Source organism: Oryza sativa, chromosome 5, assembly GCF_034140825.1.
Source record: "Oryza sativa Japonica Group chromosome 5, ASM3414082v1".
Taxonomy (NCBI): Eukaryota; Viridiplantae; Streptophyta; class Magnoliopsida; order Poales; family Poaceae; genus Oryza; species Oryza sativa.
Window position 1 is genome coordinate 336,472 of NC_089039.1, and position 13,457 is coordinate 349,928.

At 36.9% G+C, this 13,457-nt stretch overlaps 1 protein-coding gene across 1 annotated transcript; it reads left to right on the top strand.

Annotated features, from left to right (window-relative positions):
* Positions 1-10,257: 10,257 nt before the first annotated feature.
* LOC4337564 (WAT1-related protein At5g64700) lies at positions 10,258-12,247 on the top strand. The gene is made up of 4 exons (XM_015782580.3): positions 10,258-10,640; positions 10,758-10,820; positions 10,957-11,073; positions 11,315-12,247. Exons 1-4 carry the CDS (start codon positions 10,468-10,470, stop codon positions 12,114-12,116), a joined length of 1,155 nt encoding a protein of 384 aa, XP_015638066.1. The 5' UTR covers positions 10,258-10,467; the 3' UTR covers positions 12,117-12,247.
* The last annotated feature ends 1,210 nt before the right edge of the window (positions 12,248-13,457 follow it).

The following is a 13,457-nucleotide window of genomic DNA, read 5'->3' on the forward strand; positions in this document are numbered from 1 at the left end:
AATAAGGTAACTAGAATAAATAAATAGAAGAAACAAAAGACTACACATCTGATCCATGAAAAATTTGAAAGACAAACCCTAGACAACCTAATAGACCTAATTCTATAGGAACTTAAATAAAGATAAAAAAAACTTGGGAAAGATTGGATCCTACTACTGGAGACGGAGGGTGAAGGTGATCGGATAGAAACTGTGCGATGGAGGTTTAGAGCGCCCTGACGGACACGAGCGCCTGTGAGCCGGTTACTATATGCTAATACCTCATTGATCTTTTGGTAAAAACATAGCATGGAGTATATTTGTAAGAGAAAAGTTTGAATCTTAGGACATTAATTTCACTATAAACATTTCTATTAAATTCATGACAATTATATGCATAGAACTTTCCTAAAAAAAGTTTCATAATATTATAATTTTATCAGAATTTCTACAGAGAAAAAATAGTTATTAAAACAACCTTTGAGACGGATTAAACTTATATTTCAAAAACATTGTAAATATCTGAAACAATTTCTCTTAACCGGAAACAAGTAAATGAATTAAGAGTCGTGAGGTTTCGTGGGCTCATGGGCCATCATCATGATAGCACAGCCAATTTTCACACCAAGCATCTCAATTCCCAATTTCGCAAAGTACACTGTGTCGAAATTGGTTGAACAGAAGCACACAGCAAACAGCCCGACATAGCTCTTATTACTGTTCATTGACAAGATAAGCCCGATGAGCCCGGCAGATACTAGATCAACTAGGTGAAGTGTACAAAGAAAAAGGTTTTACGATATTGAAAGTGTAATATATAGGCCAATTATATGCATTAATTACAATGGGGTCAATTCAGTGAGAGAGCCAACAGACAAGCTTTCATTTCAGTTGACCCAAATTAACTTTCTGCAAACAACCTAAATAAGAATTACTATGAGATTTTACATTGTTGTCCATATGATTCACAGAATAGTCCCAACAGTAAATTCAGGCAAATTCGCTGGCCATTTTTGAATTCAGGGTTAACGCTGCCATCTTTGAAATTCAGGCTAAAAAATAATGAGAACTCGGGGAAATCAGGAAAGAAAATGTAGAAAGTATTCTGCAGCAACATTAATGTTTTCGTCCACTGCTCTTCATCGTGGAGTGCCCATGCAATTAATTTGTTGCTGCCCAATTTGCATCCAAACGCCACCGTACAACTGTCAATTTGATCGTGGTGCTACACTATACCACTAGTAGTATCAATTTGCATGAAAATTATCCATATCGTACTATAGTGCGCCTGCCTTTGGATTGGAGGAGACAACATATGCAGCCAATAAGCAATTTGTGGGAAAAGAGGCACCCCACTACCCATGCATTCAACCATAGTATATATGCATTCACTTGCCAAATTGCTAGCTAGGACTACGCGCCCTTTGAATTTGCATAGCTTACATTAATTATATTATCTACCAAATAATGTAGGATCATCAAAGGCTACCTAGCTAGTAGAGAACAACAAGATGCACAAGCATAAATGGACAATTTTGGATAGTTTTTTTAGAACAGACTATTTTGGATAGATGGATATGCATAAGCATATAATTGATAAGAAGATATGTAAATAATTAAGCCTTTTAGATTGCTATTGATTATCAATTGACTCCTTAAATTGCTATTTAATGACATGACAACATACTACTACTCAGACTGACACAATCGTCGTGGACATCGAGATCACTTAGGACTGACGCACACCGCTCATTTCGAGCACATTGCAGTGAGAATCCAAGTTTCCACTTAACCGACACAGCACACCATATGTACTAGTTTTAATAAAACTGTCACCTTTGGTCCCCTATACGTGCCGGATTTGAAACAGACACCAAACCAACACATATGAAGGTTCGAACCTGGTACCAATGAGAATGGTTGTGCTAGTGACCTTTTATTAAAAACTTTTTTAGATATGAATCTATTATATTAATTTTTAGCTTAATTATTAGTGAAAAAATATAAATATTTGATTTTTCTTTCAAACACACGCACATCTTATACACGGTGTGAACAGTTGGAACATGTAGGACATATATTGGATATTGACCACATGTCCGAAAAGTCCTATAGAACAACACATCTGGTCCTTTCCAAGAAAAGATGAAGATAAGATCGAGAAGGACATGCTATATATATGTAGTACATGACTAAAGTTAAAGACCACATAGCTCTAGGTCGACGATCAAGATCCTCGATCGACTCCTTCTAAGCACAACAGTATATACTATACTGACCACTGTTAATGCATATGTCTGCTTTATTTGCACTGATCTGATCGATCTAGCTAGATGCACATGCATCGCTTTTGCGTGATCATGATTAATCACTGTGTTGACTATAGTTGCCAACCACCTTAATCTTGAGAAACTCCTAACTAAAATAGGTTCAAAGATTAAAACTAACAAATGAAGCCGATTTAACTAAATATATTAGGGGTAAACATCCATCTTATAAACGGAACGAAAGGTTTTGAGACAAACCTACGAAGTGATTCACACTCTCATATCAAGGACGAACGGCTTACGGTGTAAACCAACAAAGATGGACGACCTAGCGTAAAAATTAAAAATATAGAAATATGAAAAAAAAAGTAGATGTGGAATTGAAAGAACGATCTAATTGGCTAATTGTATTGTTGCAATTGGCTGTTAATTTTATTCAACTGAACCGTCATAGCCCTTATAAAGAGGCTAGTTTTATTTCAAGGATGGTCTTCATGTTCTATTAGGCTTATAGATTGACTAAAAAAATATCCGTGTGTTGCAACAGGTGAACACTATTTTAATCTTATTATTATTGTACGGTTTAGTTAGGAAGAAATTCATTGTGGGAATTTGCTTGTATATTTTTTTTAAAAAAATCATAAGCTGCAAATAGTAGTCCAATTTTCAACTCAAGTTAGCATGCGAGTTTTTTTAAGAGATTTCTTATACGGCACCTTTTGCATTTCCAAAAGCAAATAAACTTAAAATCCGACTCAAACACATATATGTATTTCCAAGCGAAAGAACTTAAAAACCGACTTAAATACGGATGACGTATTAAAATACCGGTAAAAATATCTTTAATATTTATAGTAGTAAAGATAGAGACAAAGATTATGACTCAAGAAACCTTGTGCCCAAGTAAAAAAAAACAGAGAATCACTGTAATTAGACTCGATCTCATATAGGGCTCTCCTATTAGACCAGCCTTAAATCACCGGTCGGATAAACCATGTGCAAAATGCTCATATCCTTTTCAAACTTGGCCAAACCTTACTATATCTCATCTAGGGTTAAATTTGGACCCTAAATTTAAATTTGGGAGTCAACAATACCCAAAGCTTAAAGTAGCTATAGATCGATGGATGCAGACAAATTGCTGTAAGTTCGTTCTTGGTCTGCCTGTCTCCATCCTCCATGGAAGATGGATCGATCCAATAATGCTTGAATATACTATATTGCTGCATCTTTCCGGCCAGCCATGTAGACGTACATCGATCTTTATCGTAAAGTTAAAATAGCAGTAGCTTTACGGCTCCGATCCCACATCTTTAATTTTCTTCCTCTCGACCATATTGATCTATGCCGGTACCTATCTAGCTAGCTCGATGCTATATATATAGGTATTCGCCTCCGTCATAAATATTTTACATTATTTTGAAAAATAACCTTTTAAATCTTTGAACATCAATAACTTTTCAAAAATGATACTCTTAGATTTGCTTTGAAAATTCTCATCATAATTCATATACTTATTAGATTTTCTAATCTTATAGGAGTATTACTTTAAAATTGGTGGTCAAAACCTTAGATTTTTTTTTCAAAACTTGTCATATAAACATCAAATATTTAGGGAAATTTTGCTACAAAACATTTAAAGTTTATATAATTTGCCGGTAGACATTGTAAAAACACACCACAACAAGGCCATCTAAATATTAGTAATTTACTAGAAGATATTTCTGGATTAATTTGGAAAGAGAAAATTTTCAAATAGACGAAAATGTCTCTAAAACCACACGCTTCTAACACAGTGTTAGAGTAAAAGTTTTTAAAAAATACACGCTCTAAATTCATCGTCAATCAAAGCACATTTCTAGTGTGCCTATATTATATTCCATCTTCAATCCAGTGCACATCCTTTTAAGAATTTTTCTTTTTAATTAGGCTGGAAATGTCCATTTGCAAATTAATTACTAGTTTTTAAGTGTCCTCCAACCATTACACATTTTTATAATGTGCATAAGTAAATTACACAAATTTTAAATGTTCTATAATAATTATAGTATGTGAAATATTAATTTGTGACCACTAATTAAGCTGTGTAGCTAGCTAGCCACCTTAATTATATATGCATGAGATGTGGCCGAGAATTAGGGCGCCGTACGAGATGTGAGTGTACAGATAGGCTGTGTTTAGATCCAAAGTTTGGATCCAAACTTCAGTTCTTTTTCATCACGTCAACCTGTCATACACACAACTTTTCAGTCACATCATCTTCAATTTCAACAAAAATCTAAACTTTACACTGAACTAAGCATAGGCATAGTGGCATGCATATCGATCGTACGAGACTAGCTTAGTGGTTCCCCTTTATATATTGTCCATCCTTTCCAACTGATCGATATACGCGCACATAGAAAGAGGCACACATATATAGCTAAGCTAATTAATCTCGTCGGTCTCCATAGAGTTCTCTCTACACACACTAACTACTTAATGGCCGGCAGGTAGCTGGGTCGGGCCAGATCGATCGACATTGTTTGCTATATATCCATCCTCATCATATATAGATCGATCATATCGCGTTTGTGTAAAACCGTACTTTTGATTTCTCGACCGTTACATCTACTTTAAGATTTGTGCAGACGATCGAGCAGTGGGAAAAAAAGGCTCACAGCACACGCTTTCGAGGGTTTGATCTTCAGCAAAATTCACAGCTCACGCAGGCGACCTCATGTATGTGGAACAACCACTACTAGCCAACCGAGCGAGGGAACTTATCCATCAATTTACATATAAGCTACAATGTAAATTAATTATATATATTATATTTATATTGTAGTTACATTTGTAAGTTTTTCTTAAAAGAACTTTCAACAGATATTTAGATGCTCCCAAACCATATGCATGTGTCTAAGTCTTATATTTTGAAAAAAAAAGTCATATCAGTACTCAACTAATGTAACTGATCTCCAGCATCTGAACAAGATATATTTTGTGGGCGGAAGGAGTAGCTTCATGTATCACGGATGAATCGGACACAATTTTAGATATGGGTGCACCAACTTACATAATTATTATAAATTACCATAAATATAATAATGTACGATAAAATGTAAAATTGGTTACATGTACGTCATGATATATAAATAATGCAGCTTTTTTTCTCTGCTCAAGAGTTTTTTTTTCTTTTACATATATGGGCCCTTGCCTTTGTACTTTTTGGGTGATCCAGGGACCATCGGAACCACCCTCTAGATACTACACCTATGATCATATACTTTCCGTAACACTATAAGAAAAACAAAGATATGATCATAAATTATTCGTTGGCATTTGAAATATACCATCACTTACAATATAACATATATGCTACAAATGAAAATAATGTACATATGGCCTGCAGAGTGTTAGGCCGGGCTAGCTAGCTTCACCCTCATGAATTCCAAATTAATGACAATTGCATATGCTCGGTGGAGTTAAGAGTATTGATTATGCATGTACACACGCCTCACCACACCACACCATTAGGGCACCCACAATGGTTATCTATAAGCTATCTACAAGAGATCCATGTCAGCATATTTTCCTACTTGGAAGATATTAAATGAAGAGAGAGAGCAAAGCTATCTACTAGCTTAGAGATAGTCTATAGAGAAAAACGAGGCAATGCATGAGAGAGCTATAGATACCTATGTAGACATACTATTGAGGTGGTTTACTATTAATCTAGTCTATTGCTGAGATGTACATGTTTTATAGAGAGCACCCTACTTTACCATTGCGGGTGCTCTTAGAGCAGGTACAATAGGCAGGTTATAAGCCGGCTATAAACATATTTTAAGAAGATAAAAGAGAACAGAGGAGCAGTGGACTGCAAATTTATAGCCAGTTACAACACGGACTCCAAAACACGGTGTGAGTATGACAGGTGGGATAAAATATTAATAGTGTAGTATATGTTTATAGGTAACTATTGTATGAATTGGCTATTAAATTGACTATAGATTATTTGGAGCTAGTAGTTAGCTATACTAGTATTAAACTTGCTATTAGTAATTTGCCTGCAACCAGTTAAATTGATAAATTCTGCTGTGTATATAGTATATAAATTTGTATAAGTGCCACGTGTTTTAAATTGATTTCTTTTTGGCACTGGTTGACTGTACATATATACTTTCGATTCATGGGCACGTGTATTGGCTTACTTTCCTTTACTTTAAAGTCGTGTGATCACAGCAACATAACAATAGAATGCATGTGATGCGTACACTTGCATACTGCATGTGTTGTACATGCGTATATATGCACGCTAAGTTATGCAAGTCTATGGTGTGATCACTATACAAAAAGGTTTTTGACAATACCTGAGTTTTAATTCTTCAAGCGGACTAAAAACTCCCGCTTTTAAGAATCGATTTTTTCACATGTGAGATTCTTAGGGTGGTGGTTGTCTGCGAAAATCGATTTTCATATATATAGGCGAATTAACGTTCGCCTATAAGAATCGATGATTTTTATAGCGTTCGACTGTGTGCAAAAGCATGTTTCGGTAGTAGTGGATGCACGTACCTAAATTGGAGATTTGCTCCAGTTCAGCAAAAAGTATCTCGAGATACCAAATCGTTTCCGATCGTTGAATCGTTTCCGATCATTCAACGATCGGAAACGATTTGATATCGTAAGATACAGGTACCTCGATATATTTTTTGTTAGACCGGAGCAAATCTCCCTAAATTGTACCTAGATGATATATCAGTCGAGCATTCTCGAATGAGTCATTAAGTTTATCTATCGCCCTCATCCCTCATAAATTGCATACTATAATACATAAGTGGAAAAATAGAAAATAATAGAGAGGCATTCCACAAAATGTGTAGGATGTGGTCCCATGATGGATCATTCCCATCCTATAAACTTTGAATCTCTAAAAATCAAACGGCCGGCCATAAAGCTACGTACTCTCCTCGATCAAAGTCGAGCCCCAACTGACTATACTACTCCTGGTTTTTAATGGTAATTTAACCTGTTAATTTTTTTAATATGTGTTTAGTACGTTATTCATCTTATTAAAGATTTTATTTAAATATGAAAAAATATAAGTCGTACTAAAAGTTATTTTTAATGATCAAACAAAACTACAACAAAACAAAAATAATTATGTAATTTTTGAAGGAGACAACTAATCAAACATCTGTTTAAAAGTTAACTTACGGTATCAAACTTAAAAAAAAGAAGAAAGTATCAGTATTAATTATTAATTAGTGCATATTAATTATATAAAAAAGAAGAAAGTAACAATTGGTACTTCCTCCGTACTCGTAAAGGAAATCGTTTAGGACAGCAACACAGTCTCCAAAACACAACTTTGACTTCTTATTTCTATAAAAATATTTATTGAAAAGTGATATATGTATACTTTTATGAAAGTATTTTTCAAGACCAATCTATTCATATAATTTTTATATTTTCAAACTCAATAACTTGAGAGTTATTCGTGATTTATATTCCCAAGGTTTGATTTAAACATTGTCCTAAACGACTTCCTTTACGAGTATGGAGGGAGTATGTTGGTATATGCTGCCATAACTGTGATCGATGTGCCTGACTTTCAAACGTCTCCTCGTGTTGGCTGTGGCTACAAATACTCCATCCGTTTTAAAATGTTTGATACCGTTGACTTTTTAGCACGTGTTTGACCGTTCGTCTTATTCAAACACGTGCTAAAAAGTTAACGGTATCAAATATTTTGAAACGGAGGGAGTACGTAGGAGTACGAGGTTAATGCAAAACCACGTGTTGCCGGTGAGCTTACCAAAGTTGAACCAAAGCGCATATGCATGTTGTATAGATATAAATATATGTTAAAGCAAAAGTATGATTGTGCCACGTGTGTATTGTACGGAAAATACAAATAGCTTTCTCACATTTTAGCTACAGGAGAGATTTTTCTGTCTCTCTTATAGCAGATACTACTTCCGTAGAAAAAAAAAATCTTCCTACCATTTAAATTTTATCCTTAAAAAATTGTGTTTCAGGCAAGGTGGAACCCAACTAATTAATATAAGGTGAACTAATTGTTTGAACTTTCTTTTTAACTAGTGGGTCCAAAATATGTATAAACAGTATAGATATGTGCATGCTCATTTGTGCTAGCTGAATCACTAGAAACAACACTTAATAGCAGCATGGCGCACGGTCATTTCTCATTTGTGTTGAATGCTACCTCTGTCTGAAATTTGCTAGAAAGACATTTTTTGGGGGGATGGAGGTAGTACATAATCAAAATTTTCCCAATAATTTTGTGTGTAAATGCCACAACATGCTCTAGATGTATGGTTTTTTAGTACTACATCTTCTAATAATTAAAGTGTACAAATAATATGATGCAAATTTCATGTAGAGAATAAATAAATTAGCTGAATGCAGCATGCATCCAGCTAGTAGGACCAGTGCTGTTTCCAAACTCCCTACAAGGTAGCATGGCTTCGATCTCCTTCAAACTGATTGAAAAGCAGCTAGTGCCATTACTAGTAAGGGAGAGATTTTCCTTCCACTTGAGTAATGTCCAACCGAATTGATAGATTACCTAGATAGACACTAGGCGAAGATGTGATGGTTGCTTCCACCCAATTCACATCAATATAATTACCACTTGCATTTGCACAACCTTTCCAAATTCTACCTTCTTCCATTTTGAAGGTAAAAATAATAATTTAATCATATATTCTTTCTTAGCTGACAGAAAGAAAAAATTCTCCACAAACCTTTTGTGCTGGCGCTAGAATTTGATAAAAATGCCCGGGGTGTTTTATGGCCACACAGTAAATTATATTGAAACTAGAACACATCATGGAGAAACAATTACTGAAAAGAGAGATGAGCATCAAATCGACAAGGCCATGTCATTTCGAAAGATATGGGACCAAAGATATCGAGATGAAGATAGAAAGAAAAGGAGAAAAAGGAAGAATGTCCAACGGATGAACAGTAATGTATATGCTGAGTGCTGGCCTAGCATTGGAAAGATAATAACATGGAAATTCAGCTCTGGTGCCTTCTGTCTGGCACCTCGATCGGATGGTTGTGTAATTACATGGATTTATTATTATTATTATATGTATATATATATATATATATGGATGTTCCACTTATACATATATATTACCTCACGCAAAGGATAAAAGGATCGATGCTTAACTGCTTTTGATGATTCAATTCAATATAAAAGCTAGTGCGTGGCAGAGTGTCATGATATACATTTTCATATATGATGATGACGATGCACTTGGAGTATAAAAATATCTTAATTTGTAGCAATTCATTATAGTTGGTAAGGAAAACACTAGTAGTGTGGTGTGAAGTCGTAGGTGCATGACTCCATTCACTAGGGTTCAAATCCGGTCTAGTGTCCACGAATATTACGTAGATGCAGGTGAACTTTCAACAGGATTTTAGTGAGATCGGTGATATATATGTCGCATGTGTAGTGGTGTGTGTGTTTATGCGTCTGCCGTGTAATCTAAAATAAAAAAATATAGTTTGTAGGAAAATTGAGGATGTGTATGAATTGACTCGATCAGCTGGCATGCATGGCAACATATATATGGCTGGAAGTAAGTCAAGATATTTCTTCTAACGGTAGATTAGATAGATCATAGATCAAGGGAGCTAGCTAGCTATAGCTATAAAAGTAGATCGAGTGGAACGAAGTCACACTCCCAATTTAGTTAAGTGCACCAGTAATCCAGCCTGCTAGTGCCAAAGGCAACCACATCAATTTTATCTTTGGCAAAGGAAAGAAAAGGAGGAAAGACAAAGAGGATGATCTAATAGGGTGAGCCCTCTATCTATCCCAAAAACAACCGAAAATGAATGTGAAATTGTGAATCAGAGCAAGCCAGAGAGGAAAAGCTATCTCCTCCTCCTTTCTTGCTTTGCTCTGAAACATCAACGTACACATATACTGCAAGAGAGCTACTAGCTAGAACGCATTATATATGCAGCAGCAGCAGCAGTAGCAGAGAAGAAGAAGATGAGAAGAATCTTGCAAGCTCGCTTTATTATATAAGGCCGGCTATCTTCCTTGTCTCTCTCAACAAACATATATCACGCTGCTACTTACTAACACTGAAACCTCAGCTAAGATAATTAACTTAGCTAGTTGTCTCAGGATTATATTCAGCAGATCAGAAAGCAAGTTAATTAGTTAGTACTGTAATAAGTTGCTGCTGCCATGGATGGCAAGAAGCCATATGTGATCGCCATCATCATACAGGTGATCTACACGGGGTTGTATGTTGTTTCCAAGGCGGCCTTCGATCAGGGGATGAACACCTTCGTCTTCATCTTCTATCGTCAGGCTGCTGCCACTCTTCTCTTGCTGCCTCTCGCCATTATTCTCGAAAGGTAAATTGAAGAAGTAGCTAACTGTGCATGTCTCTGTATTGTTGGAATTGTTGTTGATGAAATTAAGGTAAAATTAATTTGAATGTTTCATATATATATGCATGCATGGATATGCAGGAGAAATGCGCCAGCCATGTCGCTTCGGCTGTTTACCAAGCTTTTCATGTATGCTCTGCTCGGGTAAGACTAAGACACCACTGTACGCATAACCTAGCTAGCTACTTTTCATTTACGTAAATATGTCGATCGGTATGAACTAATCATCATCAAATATATAAATTGACATGACTGAACTAACTGATTAGCTTGGCTGCAGGAACACAATAACCATGAACATGTACAACGTAAGTCTCAAGTACACCTCGGCGACGGTTGCATCTGCCACCAGCAACTCTGTGCCCGTCGTCACCTTCTTCTTGGCTGTCCTACTAAGGTATAATCTTTCAATCCATAATTAACACTGAACGACGACTGAACTAGTTAATCATTCATATGAGTTTGTTCAGTTAGGGACAGTAACTAATATACATATTGCATGCATGTCAACGGTTATGCTGTCTTTTGCCAACTTTAGATGGAGATTCAGAAATAGAATTCAATAATTTTGTGGTCTTTTCTTGTGTCCTACATAATTCTATTCTATTATCTATAAAAAAAATTGTGGGGGGTTGCAGGCTTGAAGTGATCCGGCTGAGGACCTTGTCTGGCGTGGCGAAGGCGGCGGGCGTGGCGCTGTGCCTCGCCGGCGTGCTCGTCATCGCGCTCTACGCCGGGCCGGCGATCAGCCCGTTGAACCACCACCGCGCCTTGAGCGGCGGCGTCCATGGAGCAGAGAGCAGCGTGGGGACGGGGACGAGGGCGAGGTGGATGAAGGGGACGTTCCTGATGCTGCTATCCAACACGACATGGTCGCTGTGGATCGTGCTCCAGGCGTCGCTGCTCAAGGAGTACCCCAACAAGCTGCTCGCCACGCTCATCCAGTGCGCGCTCAGCACGCTCCAGTCGCTGCTGCTGGCGGCGGCGGTGGTGCGGGCCGACCCGGCGGCGTGGCGGCTGCGCCTCGACGCCGGCCTCCTCGCCGTCGCCTACACGGGCTTCGTCGTCACCGGCGTCTCCTTCTACCTCCAGGCGTGGTGCATCGAGAAGAAGGGCCCCGTGTTCCTGGCCATGTCCAACCCGCTCTGCTTCGTCTTCACCATCTTCTGCTCCTCCTTCTTCCTCGCCGAGATCGTCCACCTCGGCAGCATCGTCGGCGGCGTCCTGCTCGTCGCCGGCCTCTACAGCGTGCTCTGGGGTAAGAGCAAGGAGCACAACATCAATATGCAGCTCACGCTCGCCGCCGCCGCTTCTACCGAACAAGTGAAACAGCGGCAAGAGGAAGATCACAAGATGGAGATCGCCGGCGGCGACGAGCAGGAGGAGATCAAGCAGCAGCAGCAGGGGAAAATGGCGGCGTCGCCGGAGCAACAAGTGTAGCTAGCTTTTGTACCTAATAAATGACATAATTAATTAGCTAGAACCTAATAAGTTGTTAGTGTTGATAACCGAGAGATATACCTCGTGTCAATCTAAAGACGATATGATTAATTAAGGGAGTATTTAGATCACAGTCGTATCAAAATTCAAAAAAAAAAACTAGTCACATTTCTCTCGTCCCTTGGGTGATAATCTAATAGGCAATTTTCCCATCTTTTTAAAAAATGATATCTTAAGGTATCACATTAAAATTTGGTATCTCTACTAAAACACCTCCAGGTACCAAATTTTAATATCTACAAAATAAACTTTTAAGGATTGTAATTGTTCGCATCACTCCTTTATTAGTTATTTTTAACAAAGTTCCTTCTTTGGATCAAATGTTGAACAACAAATTATTCCAACCTACAGTAAATTATAACTCATAAAAAATTACAAAATCAGAAATATCAAACATAGATTAAAAAAGTAAAACCGTATATAATAGAATAATTATAGTTAAAATGGACTAAATTTACGCGTTGCATAGCACAGTAATTTTAAGCTTCGCAATGTGCAAGTTTACATAACTCAAAATTTATTTTCAGAGCCTGAAATCTATCAAATCCCTATAACTAATACTACATCCTAATTAACAGGTATTCAGACCTCTTTATACTTTATTATTTTGTGAGAATACTTCTCAATAATACTTATAACTTTTATAAGGACTAGAATAAAATTTGTTGACTAACTTTTATATTATGTATTTTTCGCCGGGTTGGCAACGAAGAAGTGCCCCAAATAATTTTATTGACTGAGAGAAGATAAATATTTTTAATAAACATAGTTGTTGAGCTTACATTTTCTAACTTTTTGGTGAAATTTATTAATTGTTGTGCATGATATGTACATGGAAAACTTGTGTGGATAAGACATGTTCCCATGTATGTATGCTATATATACCTCTCAAAAGAAAATGAAAGTAATGCTCCACACTAAGTGGTTTGAATTCTGGCCCTCATTATTTGCAGGTTGAATGCGAATCAAACTCATGGGCATCATCTTTTCACTTATGCTTATGCTTATCAGCCAAAATTTAAATTTTTAACCTTAAATTCGGAGCTGATTTTGTGGTTTTTTCATCAAAGTTTATTTTTCAGCCTTTGCTTTTAGATCGCTAAAAACACGTATATAAAAGTTTTATTCACAAATTACTTTTCGTTTGCAAATATGCAGTTTCGCTTATTCCGTAAATAAGCGAAACGATGGCTCCGTATATATCATTTCTTGGACCAAATGGATCAAATGAAGGCCCAATTAACATGGACACCAATTTCAATGATGGGCCGTGAAAGTAAG